At 44.3% G+C, this 24,857-nt stretch overlaps 3 protein-coding genes across 3 annotated transcripts in view; 1 reads left to right on the forward strand and 2 right to left on the reverse strand.

The window, feature by feature from the left end:
• Nucleotides 1-3,895, reverse strand: part of Mcu (mitochondrial calcium uniporter) — a 48,020-nt gene extending 44,125 nt beyond the window's left edge. Inside the window, exon 1 of the mRNA XM_076896419.1 lies at nt 3,442-3,895. Within this exon, the coding sequence (XP_076752534.1) occupies nt 3,442-3,546 (105 nt within the window). The 5' untranslated portion in view covers nt 3,547-3,895. The remainder of the gene's footprint in view (nt 1-3,441) is intronic.
• Nucleotides 3,896-4,094: 199 nt separating this feature from the next.
• Amt2l (Amt-2-like protein) lies at nt 4,095-5,872 on the forward strand. Its single transcript, XM_076896418.1, has 2 exons — nt 4,095-4,971; nt 5,051-5,872. The coding sequence occupies exons 1-2, from the start codon at nt 4,255-4,257 to the stop codon at nt 5,744-5,746; spliced, it is 1,413 nt and encodes a 470-aa protein (XP_076752533.1). The 5' UTR covers nt 4,095-4,254; the 3' UTR covers nt 5,747-5,872.
• A 50-nt stretch (nt 5,873-5,922) lies between these two features.
• The window catches only part of Sfl (N-deacetylase and N-sulfotransferase sfl), a 61,128-nt gene continuing 42,193 nt past the window's right edge, over nt 5,923-24,857 (reverse strand). The window contains exons 3-12 of the mRNA XM_076896416.1: nt 20,746-20,998; nt 19,531-19,722; nt 13,236-13,579; nt 12,221-12,509; nt 11,251-11,379; nt 10,958-11,140; nt 10,489-10,709; nt 10,061-10,339; nt 9,310-9,607; nt 5,923-9,222 (exon numbers count right to left, since the gene is read on the reverse strand). Of these exons, the coding sequence (XP_076752531.1) occupies nt 9,112-9,222; nt 9,310-9,607; nt 10,061-10,339; nt 10,489-10,709; nt 10,958-11,140; nt 11,251-11,379; nt 12,221-12,509; nt 13,236-13,579; nt 19,531-19,722; nt 20,746-20,998 (2,299 nt within the window). The 3' untranslated portion in view covers nt 5,923-9,111. The remainder of the gene's footprint in view (nt 9,223-9,309; nt 9,608-10,060; nt 10,340-10,488; nt 10,710-10,957; nt 11,141-11,250; nt 11,380-12,220; nt 12,510-13,235; nt 13,580-19,530; nt 19,723-20,745; nt 20,999-24,857) is intronic.

Raw genomic sequence — 24,857 nt, forward strand, 5'->3', positions numbered from 1 at the left:
GTTTATCGACGCAGGATTCCCAATAATTCGAAGCGGACGAATAAAAGGAAATGATAGCTCTTGTTTGCTCTCAAGAAATACTGGTGATTACGTGAGATGAATCATGCGCTGATTTAGCTTCTTGTAGCTAAACACAGGGAATAAATCAAAGCACTGGAATCGAAGCGAGCGAGCTTCACAGGAATGTATCAGAGAGGCTTTCTCCGTTTCACAATCCGTGATCTCTGACAAAGATGCTCTGGCGACCTGAAACCGCTATCTGAATGCGACGTATGATGGACACTTCGAGTTATGCTATCGAGGAACTTAAGAAAAGATATTTTGTAAACCTCGCAGCATTATTGATAGATGAGTATATACGAACCGGTTCTTCATACGAGCACAAGATAAAATTGTGGAATAAATTTTCCCTTTGCAAAACTTCACCTTTGAGGTAATCGGCTTCTGAATTTCAAATGCAAAGCCGAAGAGGATTCGATAAATTTTGCAAACATTATTTCTACTCGATGTAAAGTCAGCATCGCATTTGTAGCGCATCGATAGCGTCGATAAAATGAATGCATTTATCACTCAATTCTATCAGGAATTAAATAACGTTTATAAGAATTTATTTGACAACTTTGACCTATTTCCACTGGAAATGGTAACTCGTATATGTCTCTGCACCAGGAGATACTAATCGTACCCTCCATGCTTGTGCTAACATGTAAATAGTAATAAAACTGAACAACAGAATGAGAAAACAATTGGTATCTCATCACGACGATGATTACTCGATAAATATTTAATTGCTCTGATAAAACAGAGTGTATTTGCATATTTGTAACCGATGAGTGTTGTTAATCACCCCGGCGAGTTTTGGTCGTGAGTCAAGTCAAATAGTTTCCGGGATCTTAAACGGGAGTTCAGGATATTCTGAGCTGTCTCGGTTACAGTTAATCGCGATGACGAATTCGTGGTGTCATGTCGTGGTGTGCATCAGTGCATCAAGTATTATGTAACGAGCGCCGTAACATGCATTCTCGTATCACTATCATTCCTTTCATCCTACCGTCGACACGCACGATTAAATTGAATAAAAAGGTCGATGTAATTATTAGTCTACCGATGTGAAAGAGATGAACGATCCTCTGCCTGAAGTGATAGCGAAATAGAGTTACTAAGTAATCTTTTAAATCGATTAATCGTCAGTAGTGTTTATACCAGGATTATTGCTATTTGTGGCGATCATTATCATTAATGAATTCCATTGATTAGTAACCCCTGATATTTGCTATGAAGTGCTGGTAGATGCACGACTAATGATCCATTATATGAACCCATAATCCCGGACGTGTGCGTTTTGATACTTAGTTTATCGGATATTCGATATTTAATATTCGATTTCTAATTAATAATTTGCAATTTGCTTTACCCTTGTAATATCGAATTCTTATTTTAGCGTTTTTGTCCCCATACTATTCTTCTTGCTTCCCACGTGTAATGGTCCCATTTTCGTATCAAGTTCAAAAGTAGGACCCTTCTAATAGTCGATTATCAAATATCCTCTGACTGACCCTCGAAATAAGAATGATGCCAACAGTTTCCGATGGTAGGACCAAGATTAAGGTTCTCATTCTCGTTTTATATGATCACAAAGTTTTAGGTAACAAAAAATATGAGTACGTGAATATATGAGTATAACGTCCAATACATATGGCGTTACGAAGGATTAATCGATACTTTTACTCTATCTTATCGAATTTAATCTGTATAGTTATACAAAGTTTGGAAAAACCATAGTTATATTGACTTTACTATACGTCTTCCTATATGTATGTTCAGAGCATTCAGTTACTGATATGAGATGAAATTGTCGTGTGCTACTACTCTCACTGTCTACATCTAATTCAATATTCACAGCGTACAGCGTATCATTGTATCAAAGATAAACGAAGAGAATGTGCATTCGCGGTCGTTGTAAAAACTGCAATTTAATGGAATTCAGCAAACGCTTCGATTAACGACTGCAAACGAAGCAAAATCGCGATTACGTATCAACAAGGATAATTTACTTCGACTGTTACGTCGAGAATATCTTTGAGGTCGAGTAAATGTTGTTCATCGTGATAGAGGGTCACATCACCCAGTATTGGTCAATAGTTTTCCTGGTAAGCAGCAACGTTGCGAGCAATCTAAGAAGAATGATGATTTTCCGTTTCGTCAAAACTCGTTACGGAAGTGGAATTCGAATAACGCGACACGAAATTGAATTCCAATTCTGACGGATTTCTAATGAGCGCAATCAACCCTGAATAACGTCACGGAATCTGGGACGCACGTAATCGCTTATATTGTTCGTTAATTTCTACTTTGTTTTCTTGTCGTTATGCTATGCTTTCCATTAGTAGACTACGTAGCATTTGCATGAGACGAGCGAGAATTCTGCTCGATAAAAATCCTCTCTTCTAAACGTGTGAAATTCTTGTCATGGGGAGTGAAATGTGAAGCGAAAACGAGACGCGTGAAATTCGGAAAGGGCGTCGTCATCGTCTTGATATAACCACACATACGCATTTACATACGCGTGACGATATATTCAACACCGCGATACGGCGGCTGAAACTGGCGTAATTAGCATTGCTTACAGTAATTAATGTCAGCGTACTGCAGACACAGGCTGCGCAAGAAAGTGGCGCGTGAACGTTTATGTATGTAAATACCAGACTCTTCTTAGCCTGAGGCATGATTTACGGTGTCGTAGTCGTAGTAAAAATGATAAAAGCAGGAATTTGAATGAGATAAGTCCGTGGCGGATGATGCATGGTCAAATGTAGCTTCGTTCGTGGTAAAACAATACCGAGAAATAGCTAGATTGTCATTTAATCATTCCCGTAATGGTTTGATATAATCGTAAAAACTTGGAGGACAAAGAATCACATGTGTATGTACCGCGTGCCATTTCACGAACGTTGTGAATGAAAAGAAAGATTTACGCGAGTAGACGATTTTAGCAGCGACTTTTAAAGTAGCACATTAATATTTTAAAAATGGCGCAACGAACACCTCGTCCCACATGGTATCCATATTTGATCAGGATACAGGAGAATAGGTGTTTATGTATGCACCGTGAGTAATACCGATATAATTTAACACGTCCGATTAACTGATGCCCAGTAATAAAATTGTCGACAGGTTTTAATCAATTGTCGTTTATATATATTCGAGTCTGTTGCTCGTGTATTTAAAAAAATTCGCAGCTTAGGCGAGCACGCGATATAGAGATGCTGCGTGCGTAAGTGAAGGGACACGCAGGAACATAATCTTAAAACCTAATGTACCCATGAAAGTGACGCTTTTAGCCGGGTAAGAATACAATTTTCACGCGATCGTAAAAGCCGGTTTCGTTCTCAAGACACTGCGTACGCGTTATAAGGATAAGTGGTATATGTCAACACTCACGTTCCGGTATCTCTTTGTTGTGACCAGGGTGGAGGAAACACTCAGCACGCGGGATATCTCGTACCATCTGACGACGTACAAAGCGCGGCAGCACACCGTGGCCATCCTTCTGCTGTTACTCTTCCTCCGTAAAAAAAACGGAACACAATGCGAACGAGCACTTTGAAACTTTTCTTTTTCACGAGTCACTTAACATCCAAACACTGAGAAACGAACGGACGACTTGGAGCGACTACCTACATCGACGACGGGCGACATCGCTTGCCGGCTCTCGTCCCTGTGGCTCGAGACCCCGACCTTGCGGCGGCCAATGGCGAGACATGCGCGGACCGCAGATTCGACGCTTACTATTGGTTTACTAACGCGGAACCAATCACAGCTTAGCGTCATCGCAGGCGCGGTATATACTGAATGTTTAAATTGCTGCACGATGGATTTCTCCATATTTATTAAAAATATTCCTTTCAAAATGTACGCACATCGATAGGCAAACTCTTTTAAGACAGAAATAATTATGTTTTTGCAATTGTAACGCTTTCTACGAATGAACTTTTTTGTTCTTGGTACATTTGAATTTTTCGGTCGATCAGTGTGAAGCATGACGCGAACGAAGCAACCACGCGGCAACTTCAGATGGTAAAACGTTTGATTATATCCAGTTGATTCAAACTTTGATATTTGTTTTAACCTCGTTAAATTTATATTCTCCATCTTATACTCCGATCGTCGAAGGATTGTACTTTGAGTGAATAATACTTAGTGTTACGATAATGTAATTAAACTTACTTCGATCGATTCTTCATTGTCGAGGTAATGTCTAACGCTCATCCAAACGAATTCGATTACAATTATTACGACTATCCGAGTTACAATCGTATCGAGTACAATAGCAGTCTGAGCTACCACGTTACCTCGTGGCCAAGTATTGCTCGTATCGTTCTTGTCATCTTATTACGTGTCGGATTTGTGCTTATACACGTCGGTAGCGTGCCAGTGAACAACGTCAACTTGATTCTGCTGCAAAATATCGTTGACTTCTGCTGGGTGACGATAATCTACGTACTGATCGGAGTTGTGATCGCCTACACTGGTGATGCACGTGGCGTAATAGGCCAAGGATATTGGATCGGTGACGCCATCGTCAATAAAGACGAAGTCATAATCGGCTGGTCGGCCGTTGCAATTGCCGCTGCAATTTGCACCTGTGGAATAGTCGGTCGGACGCATACCGTCGGCTATCTTATCATAGGATTCCTGCTTGCCGGTTTAGTGCAACCGTTTTTAATCCACTGGATTTGGACTCCTAAAGGATGGATGCGATCGAACGTACTTCACGAGAAGAATGTCCATTTCCTCGATTATTCCGGTTCAACGATCGTCCATCTTGTCGGTGGATTATCAGGGTTGATTGGCTGCATGACACTCGGACGAAGAATACTTCGTTTGGACTCTATAGATGACGCCAGTATCGCTGTTGGCTCCTCCGCAACTGTGTTCGCCGGTTATTTATTGGTGTTCGTTGGTCTACAGGTAAGCATTATTCAGATACTTAAAGTTTACGTTACAGTTATTTGGAAAAGTAAATTCCTTGATTGTGATGATCGTTTAGAGCCTGTGTATGCCGAACGTCCACGTAGGAAAATTAGAAAGCAGAAGCAAAGCGCACTACAATATTTATATAAATAATTTATTGGCCGCGTCTTCGTGCAGTCTGCTCGTCGTAGCCTTCCAGTTTTTGGTTCCTGGCGAAGAATTTAATCACTGGACTGTGATGAGATGCGTGCAAGCAACGATAGCTGGACTGGTGATAATATCTGCAGGAACGGATATTTATTCACCGTCGGTGGCAATCGGGTTGGCTTCCTCCGGAAGCGTCATCTTTTACCTAATCGCGAGGCAAGTCTTTGGTAGTGCACTTGAAGATTATTGTAATATCGTAGCTATTCACCTGGTTTGTGCTGTTCTGGGGAGTTTCATAGTACCTTTTTTCAATATCGGGAACGGCGTTGACGTTCTATTGATTCTATTGAATTTCTGTTGGCAATTGATTTGCTTGATCGTGGTAATCGTTTTCGTTGGGACTATCATATCCCTTGCCTTCGTTACTTTGCAATTGACGGGTTTATTGAGAAACAGATCAGAATATTTGAATCATTTGAGAGCTAGTCTAGCCGAGGGGAGGGCTTCTCGAAGGAGTACTATATTGGAAAGATTATTTCGTATCGATAGAAATCCCGTTTACCTTCAACCGAGTTCGACAGTGGACGGTCAAGTAACTTCCGGTCCTCGCGTTGGAAGGCATTGAAAGGAACAGCACAAGCTAGTTGAAACGTAGGAAATTAACGATTTATATGACACGAATTTTTATATTTATTGATCGAATTATACTGATTGATAAAAAAGAGATCTCAACTTTTATTGAAACAAAAGAGCTATTATCTAGCGTTTTTCAAACGATTCTAAAAGATTTGATATCGCAGATTTTTAATTTTTGTTTTATTAGAACTTACGGACTATTCGTACAGTTATTGCAGTATTTTACAATAGAATAATTTTAAGTTAAATAATCAAAGTTTCCTATTAAAGTCGTACACATATTCTACACGCGTCTTTCTTTATTCGTACAGTGACAATGCTTTTCTCGTTTTCTTTCCGTTATGCACAACAGTCTGTTAGGACATCTACAAAATCGTATTTTCCGCGCGTTAGTTCATATAGTTTGAATTGCAAATACACGCTCAAATTTAACATTAGCAATATTTGATCGTTGGCTAACTTTCTGCATATCAGTCGAGCTGATTACTGATCGTTAGAAGTAACTGATAGCGTTGGTCGAAGAATTGTAATTCTGACGATACCGTTCGAGTGGTACAACGAGATGTAGTTTCGTGATTTTTAAGTTTATCTGCTTCATTGTTTATCTTATATTAAAAAATGATGCCTATGTGCATGGATAAACCAACGATGAAGTAGTGCTAATCACTAAAGCGATTTTTTGATAAATCCTCATACTCGCATATCGAATCCTTTTATGATCTTCGCGATTCCGGTTTCTCACGTATTATTGTCAGCTGGCAGCAAGTCGGACAATTGTATTGCTACCGCCATACCGAACGAAATCGATTAATATTGACTCTAGAGATCCGACGCCGCGATTAGTACAATAATACAACTGTATATACAACACTGGTAAAATGGCACGATTTGACGAAACAGATTAATCGCTTAGTGTTTAATGTCGTTAATCGTTAACTATTATTATATTAACAATAAACTTTGTACATGATTCGTTAAACGTCACGTGACACGGTTTAACGGCAGTATAAAAAATGAAAACAAAATATACAGGGGGGGGGGGGGGGGGTAACAAAACATTGATAAAGGTAGTATCTAAGTATAAAATAGAAAATCCATCACTGATGAGACGTGTTCATTTTTTTTTAAACGTATATTTCATAGGAAATGACGTCATAGTTTCAAAATTTCTCGTTCTTGGCCAAAAGTAAGCTTCGTAATGTTTGTTACTACTTTTTTTTTAATCATTAGTTTGCGTTTCGAAAGAAATAGTTACGATTGAAGACTTTGCTGCAAAAATGTGGTAGCTCCAACCATCTATAATAGCTACAATTACTTATTAAAACTGAACATTGAGTACGAAAGAGAACTCGAATGAATTAATGGAAGAAAGAGGCAATGTAATATATCAGTCTCAAGTTATAAAAAGTTGAACTTCCAGATTAATTTATAATTTAGTGCGTAGAAAGATATTTTACAACTATTTTCCTAAAATCGTCTAGGCTGATGTTTTCTGATATGTTTCGTGTACCAATGCATAGTTTTACAACATAACAATAGTGTGGAATTTCTGCTTATTAATAATAATAAATTACGTATATATAAAAACTTCGTACATTTGGAGCTACACCTTCTTTTTCGCAAAGTCTTCTAATTCTGGTATTACTTCCACTCGGTTAAGCGATGAGGATTCTTTCCAAAACGAGCCATGTACGCTGCCAGTACTAATATTAATATCAAAAGGTGCTAAAAAAGTTGCATATTACGGACACGTTTGCAATGGATAGAAACCGATCCATTTAAGAAGGGAATAAGTCATAAATATATCGTGTATACGATTAACGAAGACAGTTGTAAATGATATGCGTTTAACAAACGAGAACCATTGTTACACCATGTAAACAACATGATCTCATTCACAGCAATGCATTCCTGTTTCCATGGCTTATGGTCGGCTACTAATAATACGCCAGATATTTAAAGTTCTCAAAAATCACTTGACAATCTTCAACAACGAATAATTCTCCCATTTCAGAACATAGAATCATCATTAAACCAGAGTTTGTGTGTGCCTTAAACGTGACAATGGCAATTATTGCAAATAGGCAGTTATCACTTCTCCATATAAGATCATTCACCAAAAATGATCACCAACGATCGTTCCCGATATAGTTTCTTTTCCCCGTTTCTTCTTTTTCTAACTTTTACCTTATTAAGTCATTATGGTACACCTACGATCACATCAAAATAGTACGATACATAAATGTACAAACGGATGCGATCACGCGCACCTTTCATCGACTATTTCGTCGGCGGTACCAAGAATAGTATTGTCAAAATATACATAGAATCATCATTATAGTTTTTTTCTTGATTTTTCTCTTCGTTCATTTTTTTTTAAATACGCTTACACAACGAGAATTAATGTACATATGTTATGTCTCTGAGAGGGTAAGTGGGCGGGAGAAAAGCTCGGAATCCCCAATAAAGTCTCACGCTCGCAGAAACGATCCTGCAATTAGTGCCAAGAGCAAAGGGCTGCTGGATCGTCGATCTAAAACATCAACACATTAGATCTATCCGTTTGATCACTTTCATTAGGAAATAAATCTCTTCAAACATTGTAACACGATTTGGACAGATCTCGTCTCACAAAGAGAAGTCGAAGCATCGCCTTGTCCCCAAAATACCGTTTCATTAATTTTTGGTCGCTTGTTAATTTCACTCGTTAAAGCATCCATCCCTCTTCTTCCCTTTACTACTCAAGTTTCGAAAAAAGCTATCTCTCGTCTCCGAGTCGATATAAGTTTGTTCACAGTTATCCTTACGCAGTACCAAAATGTGCGTTTGTTCGTGGTCTTTCGTTTTATCAAAATATCCTCGACTAAGTCGAAAGTAAAATTTCACTTGGACACGGAACTAAGAATACCTCTCTCACTTTCTTCGCATGCGTACACCTTTAGTAGTAAAGATTAGAACGAAAGGCGTCCAATCGTTACAGACGGATGATGGCACCAGCGGACAGGCTGTGTACTCTTAATAATCATGTCTCCTACGACGCAACAACGATGACAATAATAATATAACGTTATAATAATAGTGCTATTGGCTTAACAACGATCGACAGTCACGGTCGTGTTCACCGTGAAACCGCATAGTGACTAGTTTCGCAGGCTCCTCCCATACCGATCTTAGGCCAATCCACTGGGATAGGCCACTGAGAATGGTCCTCCCGTCAAGGATTCTGGAGTCCAGTGGAAATAGAATCGCGAATGTACAATTATTTTACAGATCTTCAGTTAGTAACCGGCGAATCTCGTTCACCGTCGAGATGAACAGTTCCGATACGGTGTCGTTTCATATAATCGACGTTTGCTAGGTCATCACCGTGTCGGTGAGGTCTTCCTTCAGCCATTGTGGGATCGTTCTCAGCCCGAGTCGTTTCAATAACTTCACTAGGGCCGTGTTGTGGGATAAATAATACCTCTGTAAAAAGAGCGAACGACTTTAGGAAAGTATCTTTTCATCTTTCAACCCGTCGATAGACTATGGACAATTTTATTCTCCACGCACCTGTAACAATTTGTACGATTTGTCCTCCATCGGTGGATACTGACGACCCTTACTCTTGCCCAGACACTTGGTTCGATCCTCGTTCGTGACCTGACAAAAGAACCCCTTTTTCGGGTCGTACCTCAAATGGGACGAGTAATTGAACGCGGGCGTGATCTTAAGGAACCTTTGTAGCTCGTGCAACGTCTCGACAGGATTCTGGCGCAACTGCTCGCCGTCTATAATGTGCAGTTGCTGCGGCAGATAATAGGAAAGCCATCTCTCCAGATGCTGCGCGTATTTCCCGGGGTTTAAGCATCTGTAACATTAACCCAACAGCCCGATGATATTTGATCGCGTTTATCTTTCTACCGTGGAGAATTAATACTCCAGCTCGTTACACAGACGCACGGTCTCTGGGATACGATCTACGCTCGGTCTCGAACTGCATTAGCAATTTAGATCTCCGCTCATCTACACCACGGCGCGGCTATTACAGTGGCTAGAATAACGTTATTATTTGCATTCAACTATTCGGGGAACTTTCAAGCGACTCGTTATTCCAGCCCAGACACGTGCTCGTAACAAACAGAACGTTGTACGCCCGTTAGATTACAGACAGGCTTTGCTCACCATCACCTAACGCATTTAACGAAACTACGTACATTTAGTAGAAACGATTGTCACGCATCGTGCACGTATTCAAATCTTCAAGCGTAAATCTTTTCTCGTATCGACGGTATTCTAGTACCCGCAGAATGTCGCAACCTACCTGTTTCTGAGATCGCGTAGGGGTTTTGGCGCGGTGTCGCTCGCTGTGATAACCGAGTGAAAGGAGTAATTATTCGCCACAAGATCGCCGTGTACTCTTGTGTGCTGGTACCACGAGTAGGCACGCCTGGCTGGCGAGAGTAGTATGGTGATCAACTTTGCTTTTGGTAAAAGCGCGTGAGCTCTCCGCGGCACCAGTTCCCCGTCGAAGTAGGTGGCGGATTTTTCAAACAGATTCGTCGAGCTCTCGTTCTTCAACGGCGGAAAGAAGCTCATATACCTGCGGAAATAAAGCGGAGCAATGAACGAGTGAGATCAGCTAACGCGATTCCGTATCGTTTCCGACGGAACATTCCTCTAGTGGAAACAAGACGGTAACAGGTCGAGGTTTTTCTTTTTCCTCCTTTTGAGAGCATCCTTTTTACTCACCAGTCGAGGCCCTTGTAATAATTCTTCCCATTGAAGAACTGAATCTCCTCGAACGTGTCAGGACTCGGCAAATTGCTACTTATCGCTGGATGAATGGACAGGAATGTGTAGAGAGCGGTAGTGCCAGTTTTTTGGGGACCAATTACTAGGAACCTCGGCAGCTGATCGCAGGTCTTGTTTCTTGACCAGATCTTTTGATGCCTCGGGTCGTCGCACGGATTCTTTGGCATGAAAGGGAACCTTTACGATATACTGCTTAACCCTTACTGTTGACCCATACGTTCTTTTGCGGCACCTTAATAGCGCATACGAGCCACGTTCGCGTTTCCACGCGCATACGTCACCGAGAGATCATTCAGGTTTCGGAAAAAATTTCAAGTATCGTCAAAGCTGCTCGGAGAAACGAACGTGACGCGCTTATGCGCTTTGAGGACTAGAGAGTGATTACGATTAACGTGGCGACACTTACGCCCCACACGGGATCAGCTTCTTCGGGGTAGAGTTGAAAGTACTTCTCAGCAAGTTGCAAAGGCGGTGCGCTGGACAATCGCAGATTCGTCCAGCATTGAATGAACTTGATCACCGACTCGAAGGTGTACAACGCCAGACGATCGTTCCCGTAGTTCGACATGTGCGTCATAAAAATATTGATCTGTAAAAAATACGAGAGCGGAGAGATGTAAAATATTTCTTGGTAAAAAAAAAAAAAAAAAAAGAAACGAGAATGGAACGAAAAGAGGGTTTGAGTATTGGATTACCTACAGGATTGTGAACGATGGTCTGGAACAGTTCTCCACCCTGTATCGATTTATCCAGTTTGTCCCTTCCGCCTGGATATCTATCGATGAAGATCGTGTGTGTGAAAAGGCCACAGGTTTGTCTCGGTAGAACCTTGCACAGAAACATCGTGCTATGATAGAGACTGGAGGAGTTTTATTAACATGTATGATAGAATACAATTTATGCATCGCGATTCAACGATCTCGTGTCAAGGAATATTCCAAATAGTTTAAGTGCAAACGAATCCTTTCTACTTAAGAGGACGGAAATCGTCGAGCGTTTCGTTTCGTCCTTTAATTTATCGGGGGTAGAGAGACAAGAACTCGGTGTACTCGAGGGAAATCAATGTTTCATTCCTCTTTATCCAGTTCGATGGACGTTTAAACGGAGGAATCCGCGAAATCCACAGAACGAAAGCTGTTTCCCCCGCAGAGCTTTTATCGCGTGCCAATCGATCGGTTTTTGTCTTCGCGACGAGGCTGCCGCCTCGCTCCGAGGTAATTTCGTGCAACTTTCGACGAGGACCGGATACGTGCAAAGCGCGGAAACTGTGCAATTACCGATTCGCTCGTCCGTTCGATCGCGGATTCGTTCGCTGCTTTTCGCATAGTTTTCGTACGGGCGGCCGCTCGTTAGACTCGAACAATGTCTATTGGCATGTTCGAGCGGCCACGTCGGAAAAACAGAGGGACGAAAATTGCTTGGCTCGCTGGCCCGGTTATTCAACCTGGTTAAACTTAACGAACCTCTCATTTTTATGTATAAAATTCACGGTTTCGTATTCATTTTTAAATCCGATATATTGGAGGTATTTTTAAAAACTGATTATTAACAGAACTTAAAAAAAAATGTTCTTTAAAAAGACTTCAAACGATCTTTGTTTTACGGGGAGGAGATAAAAGTAAAAAGTAGGCGTCATAAAAAAAGAACAGGAGCAGTTAATGAGATTTACCATTATATTACGATGAATGAAGCCTCGTCTTAACCGAGCCGGCCTCAAATGAGGGTACTCTTCTGTGCTGGTGACTTTGATGTTCCACACCTTTTTCCACGCCTCGTACAGCCCTTCGTGAACCGGGTAAACGCCGGAATGATGAGGGCTTACGCTGTAACCGCTTCCTGTTGGGATTCCGTGGTCTTTCGCGAACTGTTTGTTCAGTACCATGTCCAACTGCAGATGAGTTACGTTCTCGTACAGATGAGGCTGTTGATGGTTCCACATATGAGAGAACCATGTGAACCTGTAATTAGCGGCAACACGGATTCGATCGTTTAAGAACCTTTCAATTAAAATACTTTTCAATATAAATTCGAACGAACGCCCGTCGTATCCAAAATGATTATTCAATCGGTCGAGTAACGTTACTTAATTGGCATCGTTCCGGGGGAAGGAGCGAAAGTCGATGCAACCGGTATACTCGTTCCGTCGACAATCGAGATATTCATAATGGAACTACGATTTAATTGCCGTCAACTGGGAACCAATCAGCCGAGCTAATGGCTACGATTCGCGAACAGGTGCGACTTCCGTCGCTCGATCAACTGTGACTCGTGCACGGTCTCAGTGCGTCAATTTGCGCCAACAGTGGATCCTTCCGCGTTCTGTTTACAGTTCTATACACGCAATAACTCCCCTTGACAATGCTATTCTTCCTTTCGCCGGTTTAACATCCCGCGAAATCGTTTCTAATTCGATCGTGACAGTTTCTTAGAAATACAACTCGTTCAACCGTTGTGCTGTTTCACAGCTGGCGCGGGACAATAACGTGCAAGTCTCAGGGATTCGCGACACATTGCCAAATGCTATAAACAGTGCTTCAAATTAGATACTTATACTCCAGCGGAAACGAAATTTCGCAAGGACGAGTTATCGTTGAAGAAGCTATCGTTCTATAAAAAAATCGTATCTACACAAGCAGCTTCAAACGATAGAAAAAGAATCGGGTGAAATGAAAATGATTACGAACTTGTCGACGTTCTCCAGAAGCATGTCGTCCCCCAGATTCTCCTCCGTGGTCCCATGATGGAAGTACTTTCCGGAAAACCCCAAGTTGAATTTAAACCCCGGAACCAGACCTTGGATCCTCTGCTGGGTAGCCAGCAACGCCATCACGTCGTCCTTCCTCAGCCTGGTGCCTTTCTCGCCGACGAATATATCGTCGACGTCCACCAGGATCATGCGATTCAAGCTCAGGCTCAGCTGGCCATGAGACAGATAGGACAGCGAATCGAGCAGCAGCAAATTGTGCAACCAGAACCGTAGGCCACCACCGAAAAAGACCCTCTGAATCCCGTCGTATCTCCCGTGATCCTGCGTAAATATGCAAACGTTCGATATAAACTCGTCGATGATCATCGAATTTAGGTTCATCGCTCGTTAAGAGCGCGCTGATTTCGTCCCCTCTCTCTCCCTTTCTCTCTCTTTCCCTCGATTAGCGAACGCTAGTTTTTTCTATTTATCGTAAGGCACGAGAATTAAACGAGGCAGCTGCGAAATGGCTCGTTTAACCCGGCCAACCTGATAACGCGCGAACGGTATTTAATATCGATCACATTCCATGGATAATCCTATCGCGTAAAGGGGCCGCGATGAATGGTGGTAAAAAAAAAAGCATATTCGCCGGAAGGAGGATTCCCGTGGAAATTAAGGCTCGATTTTCGAGCGGATTTCGATCGTTCCGAGGGAGTGAGCGGTTAAATGGGTTACGAGAGGCCGCGGGAATGGTAATCTGCTTTTAACTATCGTTTTCAAGAGCGATATATTCGATTCGAGTAACGACTGTATCGTGGTCCAATCGCCCTTTCTGTAGCGAGTTCTATACTTTATTCGCGATAAAATAAACCCCTTTTTCACAGATCAAAATTTTCCCAAGTAACCAATAGTTTTACCAATTAAATTCTTCGATCCGTTAAAATATCTGCGCTTCTTTTGCTCTATTAAATTCCTACAAAATTTTATAAAATCTGGCAAAAGTCTGTGAAACGAGATTCCCATAAATTCCGCGAGATTTAAATTCCATTAGTCCATTCTTTGCTGTACGAAAAGTATACGCACGCAGGTCGATCATACGCCGAGAAAAACTATCGTACATCGGTGTGTCGCATTCTGGTCAATTGCTTCGTACTGAAATGGGTTAAATTAATTATAAACGTCGTCTTACCTAGAGCGAGTGTCGGTGAAAATGTTATGCAAGTTATGCAGGAACGTTGTCCCATCGATCAAATGGTGTTATTAAATTATATTTCCGCGCGAGAAGGGGCGAGTTACTTCGAGTGGGCATTTTTTCACGGAGTTCATCGACGTCGAAGGCACGGCTGCAGAGGAAGAAAAACACGAAGGAGGAGAAGGAAAAGAAAGGAAAGGGGGGACGACGCTTGGCTGCAATCGATCACACGCGTCGATCGGTCGTCACGTAAAATAGAAATTGCTCATTGACCGCCGGAGGGGAGGAAATTACGGTGATCGCGTTCACCCTTATTTTTCATCGAACGATCGCGTGCAACGTTAATGGGTTTGCGCGTGCAACACGTTGACGCTAATCGATCGCGGGCTACGTTTAAGGGCGCGTTAATTTCAAAGATGGTTGGTTTACTTGGTCTCGTCGCCAACGCAATCACACGACCGAACGGCTCTATTCTCCGTCTCGAACGCGATTTTCGAGAGGCAATTTGCCACGCTGTACAACAACACCGTTTAATTCCAATTACCGCAATCCGTATCCGCAACGCCCCATTTATTATTCCGTCGTTGCGCAGATTCCAACGGCCCAAAGAGTCCGCGCGTAATTATCACTTTTTAAACAAAACCGCGGAACTTCAACCGAGCGCAATTTCCCCTGATTACATTCAAATTTAATTCGCGAATAGCTAACTTTCGAATGTTAAAGCAGAAGTATTACAATCGAGATATTCCGTGGCCCCCCGCCCTCGATTAAATTAATTTCCATTAGACCCCGCTTTTACTTCGTTCCCGTATCGTCTAGAATTTCAGACGTGACCAACCGCAGCCACGTTTATCGAGCGGCCCCATAGACGCTAGTCATTTCGAATATTAAGCCGGGGAGGGCTGGAGGGAGACCGTTGCCCGCTGGGCCGGGGTGAATAGCTGGATTGGTCAGAGAAATTCTCCGTCAAACGAAGAATCCGACGATTTCGAATCCGATCGTGGGCACGATCCATTTTCTATACCCGCCGTGAAAGGGGAACGGTTCCATCGATAATCTCTATCTTTCGCGCAAACAAAGCGGACGTTTTATCAATCGGGTTTCAAGCTCGTTTGCTTCGAACGCCGGTGGAGGTGGCTGTCGAGAGAAAAGAGAGAAAGAGGGACGATCTTGTAATCGGTGCGCTGATAATCACAGCGGTGCTGGCGGGAAAATAAATTGGAAAAATTCAACCGTTTCTAATGACAAGTATTGGCGTGTATCGATATTCCCCGATGAAACGCTGTTCCGATGCTCCGAATGGACACGTCCGATACTTTAACCGGTCCCCGACGGCGGACCTTAGCCCGTTCATCAAGGATGCGATCCGCGGACACGGTCTGTCAGAGAAACGAAATAAATTGCCGGGCTCGAATGGCGGCAAATGAACCAGCTTGCGCCGATGCTCATTAATCGAGTGAACCAACGGCTGATTGGCTCCTGATTTAATTACCTGGCTACCTGTGATCCGAGGATCTCCGACGTACCAACCGTGCCGGTATAATAGCGTTATCAGCCAGATTATTATTGTTGTTCACTGGTAACAAGCCCCGGGTCCATGCCGATCGTTTCGAATCGCGCGGCCGGTCAGTCGAGAATTCCTCGTCGGGTGTAATGCAATTAACAAATTTGTCTGTTTCGGATTATCTTGTACCAACAACGGACGTGCTTATGGAGAGGCCTGCACGCGAGACGTAATAGTCGAATTCTCCAAATGCACCTCGTAAAAGATGTATGTATTATCGCAGCTGTACGTATGAATCGTGCGAGTACATCCTCTAGGAGGCGAGCACGGAAGATCAATTATTTGGACGAAACGTTGATCGATTCATTCGTCGAATGTTTTTAATCTTCCGCTGGCTCGATGAAACACGGAACGCTTAATTATGTAGAAAACAAAAAGATCGGAGACAATTGGCTGGAAGGTAGAATCGTTATCCCTTCAGGAGATCCTCGTCCTCTCAGCATGCCGTTTCTACAAGAAATTTACCGTTGTTTAGACGAGAGATACCGAACGGCGATAACAGAGATTTATGATCGTCGCCGGAAGGAGTTAGCGGAACAGTGCCTTCCTGCGTAGTAAAACGCTTCATTACTCCCTCGGTTTTGTAATACCGCGAGGTTTGCGCGGACGGAGCAATTGGACGGCACCGCTGAAACCCGTAAAACACTCGCGCGTTATCACGGGCATCGGAGCCGGCGGGCTCCGGAGACAATTTCCGTAATCTCGAGCAAACGTCCCGCGTCGCTTTTCGGCACAGCTCTCGAAAGCGCGGCGCTCGCGACCGTGGAATTTCTACGGCTGTGAAGTCCCTAAATCTACTTCCACCTGCGCGTTTCTAGGGCTGCCTCGGACCCTAAATCTACTTACACCCGCCCACTACTAGGGTTGCACGATCCCTAAATCTAAGTGCTCAAGTGGCACGCGAGTGCCCCGCGATATCGCCTGCCAGCCGCGAAATTTATCGCACGCAGAACGATACCGATCCTGCGGCACCCTGCTACCTAAAACACTTCGCCTACACTTAACGGGACCTAAATTTTCTTCCTAAAAAGAGTACCGCCATGAGTCACGTCCGTCGAGCGGAAGTTAAAGCGAACCGGAGTTTCGCCTGCAATTTAAATTCCGCAAATAGAATTAAGAAATTGCTTTTATTTTTAAAATACACGCTAGGAGAAGACGACGCAAGGCTGTAAAGTTTTCGGAGCCGAAAATTCAAGTCGCACGCTGATCCAGCGGAAGACGTAACAGAAGCTACGCGACAGAGATGGAACCGTCGCGACAGACTAATAAAAAACGCTGCCAGTCCGACGAAAGATGAAGCGTATCCATCGAGCGTACGACGGTACCCGGGCAGATGATATCACGTCCGGGCCGTTTGTTATATCAGACGAATACTTCCGGTGTGTTGCGCCGCGCGAGATCCTCCGCGTCTACGTGGATACGTCCGCTCGGTGTCTTCTTCGCGTTTGCATTTTCGCGTTCTATAGATCACCGGTGCTTCTCTATCCGGCTCGCTTCCTGGGCCTGAGCCATCGCCGCGCGCGCGTCCTGGAATCTCGCAATCTCGAATTCCAACGGGAATGTAAACGGCCGTTGGAGCAGGTTTACGGATTGCTACAGAGGGCCCTGTTTCCCCGCCATCAGCTTCGCCGGACTCCTTTCATTTTTTCCCCCGTTTTTCTCTTCCTCCATTTTCACGCATTCCCTTTAGACCCCTTTACCTGGTCGTTTCTCTTCTACTTAATATTCTTCTCCCCTTAGCCAACTGTTTTCATTCCAGTCCACCGTGCTAACTTTTTTTTATTCCCACCCTCGACACCGCCTAATTTGCATTATTTCACGTCATCTTCTAACCCCTTCGTTCCTTGTTTCCCCGTCTTATTAACCCTCCTATATCCTTACACCCTCCTAGTTCCTTCGGTGCATTAAACATTTTCAACTTTAATTACATACGCGACTGTCCCTTTCCAGCTTATGTTGTATATAGCACGATTTACTCTACCCTTCTATTTTCCTTGGTCCAGCAATAAGAAAACTCCGCTACCTTCCAACCCTGGGGTATATTTTCCGTTTTATTACGTTCACCTGCGTTCGTTCACCCCTTTCCCTCATTCGAACAGCCTTATACTATCCATGCTTGCCTCCGTTTGCTTTTTCCGCGCCTTATCTGCATCGCTTCGACCGTCCCTCTTCTTTTCGTACGCCACTTTCGTACTGCGAAGCCCGCCGCCAACCCTCTACGGCGCTACCCCCGGCGTTTCCATCTTCATTTCTACGGGGGTGAGATTCCACGACCTCGCTCGCGGAATGAAATTGGGCCGGTGCGCGCCACGGAAACTCCACATTTGTTTTCGTTCCCTGGCAGCGGGGTTTCTCGTGAAAATAAGAACCATAGGTCGGGAGGAGAGGATGCGCTTCCGAGACGTGCCATCGAAATTTCAATTAACTAAATTCGCCAATTCGAGATTGCCATTTGCCATCTGCAAGGTGAAAGAATCGCCCGTTTCGAGGACCTCGCGATTAATACGTGTGATTATCGACGCGTATGACGTTAAAAGTACAAGCTACATGGTGGCTGGGAAACCAAGCGCATTAATCGACCAGTTTAACTGCCGTCCCATTCCCTACCGCGACCTGAGCAAACTGACCATCGTACGCGGGTCAATAGGAACGGATTCCAGCGTCGTGTTCTCGTCTCTGCCTCGTTTGCTCTGTACAGGATGCCACGTGGCACGCTGCGCTGACGGGTATAGTCCTCCGGTGACGGAAATCGGAGACAACAGTTTCCGTTCTCCAATCCGGCGTCAAACGAAAACGGCGGAAGACAAAGGGCGTTAATTAACGGTATCGAAATGTCGGCGAGTCGTCGAGACCCTTTGGCCGATGAAATTTCGAAAAGAGCTCTCGTTAACGAAATTTTTCCCTGAATATCGTTTAATTAAACGAACTACCCGTTCCGTGCTTGTTCCGTGTGTTAACAATGCGAGTATTAATTAATAATCCGCGTAACAAACCGGTGTTTCCGTCTGCACACCGGATGTTGCGACGCAAGATCGTGCCAGATCGTACAGATGATTCGTGCATGCTTTGTTAAAGGCGAGGAAAGGAATTTTGACTTTTTTTCCATTGGCTGGCAGCTCGCGTTAAGACGTCGGTGCGTGCTCCTCTGTAGACTGTAATTAATATTCCTCGCAATTATGTCCCGACGTTCTGGCTCGAGTCAGACATGCCGGACTGGCCTGATGAATTTAACACGGAAGGGGGAGGGGGATCTTTGGTAGCTGCGTAAAGAAATGCGATATACATGGGGCGCGTTAATTAAGTTGCTAATTAGGAAGGGCAGGAAGTTGGCGTTGTTCGTTGCGAAATAAAAGTCCTGCCGCTGTTTTGTTCTCGCGTTCGTCGCAAAGGATGTCCCTGCAGTTTTGTCATCTCTTTAATTGCGTCGTTCGATGCGCTATCGACAAGGGTTTCCCACTTTCGTCGTGTTGTGGATGGAAAATGTGGAAGTATACTCGATAGTAGGAAAAGGAGGACGCGAATGGTGTGCCTCACCTGAATGACGGTCGCCAGAGGACTCTTGTTGGCTGGATAGTCGAGACTGTCCCGGTACGCCCAAGCCAGCGTCTCGTAGGTGCTGTGATTGGCCTGAAAAATGGTCCAGTCACCGCCCGGAAGTGGTCCCCAGGCTGTTTCCCCGGATCTGGTTAATCGGAGGATAGGGGACGCCGCGTTTAGCTGCGCATCCTGCGGAAGGAAAGACCAATCTCACTTTGTCGGATGTTAAAGAATTCCACTTTCTATTTCAGTGTCTACGTAGAACCTATCTATCTAAAACGGGAGCAAGTTTCTATAAAGTCTAATTTATTAACAGAAAGTTGTGGTAGCAGAGACTGCCAGGCGGCTTGTAAGTAGAATAGGCCAGTCATCATATAAGAGCGCCGTATCTTTTTTATTGAAATTTAATGCAGAAAATTTCTATGCAAACTATACTGTTATGCATGACTATCACTGTGTCGCGGAAAGTGACACACGTATGCTACAAAAAGAGTTACAAGTTGGGGATTAGCGTAATAGTAATCGCGGCGTGACCTCGCAACCGGTATGCAAATTGATTTACCGCGGCTACTTTTTCCACGACCTCCTCGAGCGGATCGTTTCTCGTATCGCGGCTACCGGACAAAGTTTCCAAGGATCGAAACTTTTATTGCGCCGCCTTTGTTTTCGAGCTTCCTGACGGCGTTGCAATTTTTCTGGGAAATAAAGCCGGGGCGACCGTTCCGTCACGGCAACGGAGATTGCCAATTTGAGGGGGCTCGCGATCCTGTCCGCCCGAAACGCCGTCGAGCGCCGCAGCGGAATTTATTTTCCGGCGAGCAATAAAGTGTGGACACCTCGTGGCCTCCGTGGACGCGTTTCATCTCGGGGAAACGGTTCCTCGGGACGCGATTGTAAGATCGATCGACCGTCCCGTTTCACTCGCCGCCTCTCAACCTTCGGAACATGTTTCTAATTTTTTCGAGGCAACGATACGTGCATCGACTACGCGTTCTTATAAGACTCGACTAAACTGTTCCTAAAGTAACGTTCGAACTTCGTTCGTACATTTTTTTTTCTAAAATTACGCGATACATAAATTGCACGGTCTGCTGATTTTTAGATTTAATCTAAGCTTACACGCGAGACCATCTGAATTTAGATAAAAATTCAATGCACCACGTTTATCTATTAGACTCTGTAGAATTATAAAAAATGATTTTCGAAACTGACCTTCAGTCTAAGATTAGTGTGCACGAAGAGGGGAAAACCCTTTAGCTGCGCCCCGACGAGACTTTCCTCGCCGGATGGGGCGAATCCCACGATGCCAACCGAATACTCTCTGCAATATTTGTCCAGCAACTCGCGATTCCACTTGTCCATCTGCAGGTACTTGTTCAGGTTCTCGAAGATCAGGACACCGTATCGACCTTTGTCCAGGTTCGTCAGCACGGGCAGCGACTTGCCAGCCACTTCCAGTTTGTACCTGAAAGTCGTGTGTCCCTTTACGTTAATCTTGAGCTTAGTCCAACGAGTTCCTGTTACAGTGTTTCATTAGCGCACTCTCGAAGTGTAGACAAGAACTCGTTTAACTGAAATAGAAAGAAAACTGGGTCTCGAGGGTTCGGACGAATCGATAAAAAAAATGAATTAAAAAAACTCTCCGAGGCTTCCACGCGGAACATCAACGTCTCAACGATTCCCAGAGGTTTCGCTCGCGAATCAAGAACCGATAAGGCGATCAGAATCTTCGCCTTGAACTTCTTCCACCGCCTTTTTTCTCTCCACAAGATTATTCGATAAACCATGAATCGCTGTTGAGTTAACGTGTTCAGTCGGAACGGCATAAACACGCTCCACCCCGAAACTACCCCCAACCACGCTCTTCAGAAGCATTTTCCTTCGTTCGTATGCCTGTCGATTCGTAGTGCAACGACCTGGCTGACGCTTGTTACGACGATTTCAACCCTCTCTGGCTGGACGTTTCTGGTATATCGGTTATTTAAAACGTTGGACGGGGTAATAAATACGCGGTAGGAGGGAATAGAAGAGGGACCGAGAAGAGTGGAAAAAGAGCGGAATATCGATGGGTAAAAAGCGAGGCAACGAATCACGGGCCACGGGATCGTTATTGTTAAACGATAAAACAAGGACACTTTTATCGAAATCCCATTTGCGCGGCATCTGAAACGTTTCGAGAATAATAAAGCAATTACACGTATAATGTACCCTCTCGCGTTCTCGCGGCGGTTACCGCGGCTCGTTCCTTTTCTCGCCGCGTGCCACTTTTTTCCCCGAACCCCCTCTCGATTTTTAATAACGTTCGAAATCGCCTCGTCGGATCGTTCGCTCGCGCGGTACCACGGTTTTTATTCGCGACGCGCGTGCTTTTTATTCGCCTTTTCACTCGATAACACGGCTTTATCACTGGATATAAACCGACGATCGGGGTGTTTCCGCGAGGAACACAAGCGGGGATTTCGAATTCATCGATGCCACGATAAACAGTATGTTTATGATCGCGATAATAGATCGAAGAAAACGAGATACCAGTTATGGTTGTATTTGGATGATAGAATCGGGACCATCGAGCAATCCTACATAATAATCTCGCAAGAACATGGTCTTATTGTTCGACGATCAGATTAGAGTGTTAATCCTGAGGAACTTCATTAGTTACCCCCTACGCGTCATTCCATCATAGTCTTAATTAAGCGATAAACACTTTATTAAAGCTCGAAATACGCGAGTCAGAATACCATTTGCAACAATGTGCGGTGAAATCAATAGAGAACGCTTCGTAAGAATGTGGTAATAAATTATACGGCCAGTGGCAGCGAAGGAAACGAAAAGTCTTGCATTAGTGAACAGGTAATTAACCGTTTCGGAGGTGTTGAATATTAAACGACCGGAACGAGTAACACTGTAGAATATTTTATAACGTCACGGATAATGTAACATATAGATTATTCACGCGGTCTCGTTTGAATTTTCGGGCCAATACGAAATTCATTGGAACAAACGCATTCAATCGAATAGAGATCACGTTCATCCTTTGTCGTGCAAAATTACAAAAAAGAGGAACAGATACGTACATACTCAACAACTCCAGCTTCTTCAATTTCCCATTCTTTTCGACGAGTTTTATCGATTTAACGATCTTCCAGCACTTTTCGCGAAGCACCCTGTGCAAGCCCCAATTTGTGCTTCTTCCCGCTTCACGGCGGTTCCAAGCGTTTTCGCAGGCGAGCAATTAGTCGGGTCTCGAAGAGGACGTTGCGCGGAGCAACAGTCTCGTGATTTCTCGCGCGAGTACCACGGGCGAGTCACCCCTCTTCGACGCCTCGCAGGGTGGCGTTGACGGTTCACGAGGCGGCGGTGCTCGCGGCGCGTTCGCGTGTCCGCGGCAGAAAATTGCAGTCAACTAATGAATGAATGCCGGATAATTGAACGGAGTAATCGGTTCGATAATTGGCGACCGCCCATTAACGACGGCCCGGCAATTTGCCGAGCTAACGAACTGTCATAACGAACCGGAGGCTCCCGGCTCTTTTGTTCCTGGCCGCCTGCAATTGCCCCGCGCCAAGCCAATTGCCGATGGACGGCGTATTGCTTGGGAACGCGTGTATGGTCGTGCCAGGTCCCGCGAAAGGATCCCATCCCTCGCGCGGTGTCAACGGGAGATTTCAAGGAGCGATCGATCGGTCCACCCTCGGCGAAAAACGGCTCGGCCGCAATTAGGGGTGTTTCGCGTTCCAGGGAAGTTGGCGGTCGCACTGGAGCGTCCATTGACTGGGATCATGTCCTTCTAGGCGGTTTCTACTCGCCGTCGGTCCGAGTGGAATAATTGCTTCCACCCTTTGAGCACAGTCGAGGACTATCGAGCGTAAGGGATGTTTGGGACGGGGTGAAGTTTCGTTCGTGTTACCGATGCCACGGTCGCACGCTGCGCGTCGTTGCGGTTGATATTGGATAGAAATCGCTACGTATTCGCATGGCTCCAAGCGATTATTATTAATTTATCCTGGTTAAATTTCAATTTTGAGCGAAAAATTGGCTCCCCGATTCGGGAACCCGAGTCGAGTAGTAGGTGAATTTATCGCGCGGCGAGAGTAATAACACGGTGGTGGAAGGAAACTGCATGTCTTGCGTTTCGTAAAATGTGGTGTAATCTTGAATGATTAAATTTATCTGTTCGTACACTTAATGGTATTCTACTATTTGTACGTTGCTCGGCATCTTCCGCCACTTAAGTATGGAAGTTTTTTTACGTATTCGCAATGCAAATGGCACGGCGCAACGCAAATTATTATGTCCAGCGCAACGATTATTCACTGAATCTCGCATTATTTTAGCCATTGTCTGAAATTATCATAATAATTATCAATTAACTGCACGGCGAACGAAAACCTGGCGAGCCACCGTCTTTAATTACGGAAAAAGAGGAGAAGCGAATTCTCTCCTGGCGATAACCCGTTCAACGGAAATGTTTCAATTAAAAAGGAGAGTCAATTAAGGCGCCACTCTCTTATCAATTACGTTTCGCCGCGTTTATATTTTAAATTCGACTCCGCCCGGATTCTGCCTTCCGAGGAAATTATTCGCTTTATTACATGTAAATATTTAATCGCGCGAATTAATTTGCTCCACCTGGATTAAAAGTCCGTCCTCGAGCCGGCGGGGGCATTAACGTTTCTCATTTAACGGTCGAAACCCATTAATACGTTTCACGCTAATACAGAAGGCTCGGATGCCCAGAATCTCAACGAATTAACGAGCACTTCACCAAAGATTTATGGTCCCTCCTTTCTACGGGACGACAGATCAGTTTCTGCTTGTGATTTACAAAAAAATGCTACGATTTATGACACGCGAAACGTTGAATAAATAAATCAATTAATCTTCCGGTTCAACTATTATAACCGGACGAAGGGAAAAGTCTTTTTTTTTTCTGCGAACAACTGCTCCACCGAAGGACGTTCTCTCTTAAGACATTCGAGCCGGTACGAACTAGGCGAGAGCAACATCAGAAGGCAATGGTGGCTCCAAGGAGAAATAATTTACCCCTGGGGCGTGTTCCAAAGAAGTCGTACTCGCCTCGTAAATTCGGTCCGACGTGTGCGCCACCCCCGCAGCTCTCTCAGGCCTGTTTCCCACCCCCCGAGCTTGAAAAGCTCGCTGGGCTAGGTCGTCCTGGGAAAACAACTTCATAATTTTCGGGGCCCTCCCTGATTTGGCATGCCTAAGTTACGAGGAACAACGGGGATAAAAGTGGAAATACCTTCAGACTTTTCGTTGCCCCAATTCTTTCTCAGACCTCTCGATTGTACGTCATCCGCGGCGGG

This window comes from Xylocopa sonorina, chromosome 6 (assembly GCF_050948175.1).
Source record: "Xylocopa sonorina isolate GNS202 chromosome 6, iyXylSono1_principal, whole genome shotgun sequence".
Lineage (NCBI taxonomy): Eukaryota > Metazoa > Arthropoda > Insecta > Hymenoptera > Apidae > Xylocopa > Xylocopa sonorina.

Bases quoted from the DNA above. Each gene is read 5' to 3' on its own strand.
- Amt2l (XM_076896418.1), top strand. From the start codon at position 4,255: ATGTCTAACGCTCATCCAAACGAATTCGATTACAATTATTACGACTAT. The intron at 4,972-5,050 runs GTAAGCATTATT...ATGATCGTTTAG, and splicing joins TGGTGTTCGTTGGTCTACAG to AGCCTGTGTATGCCGAACGT.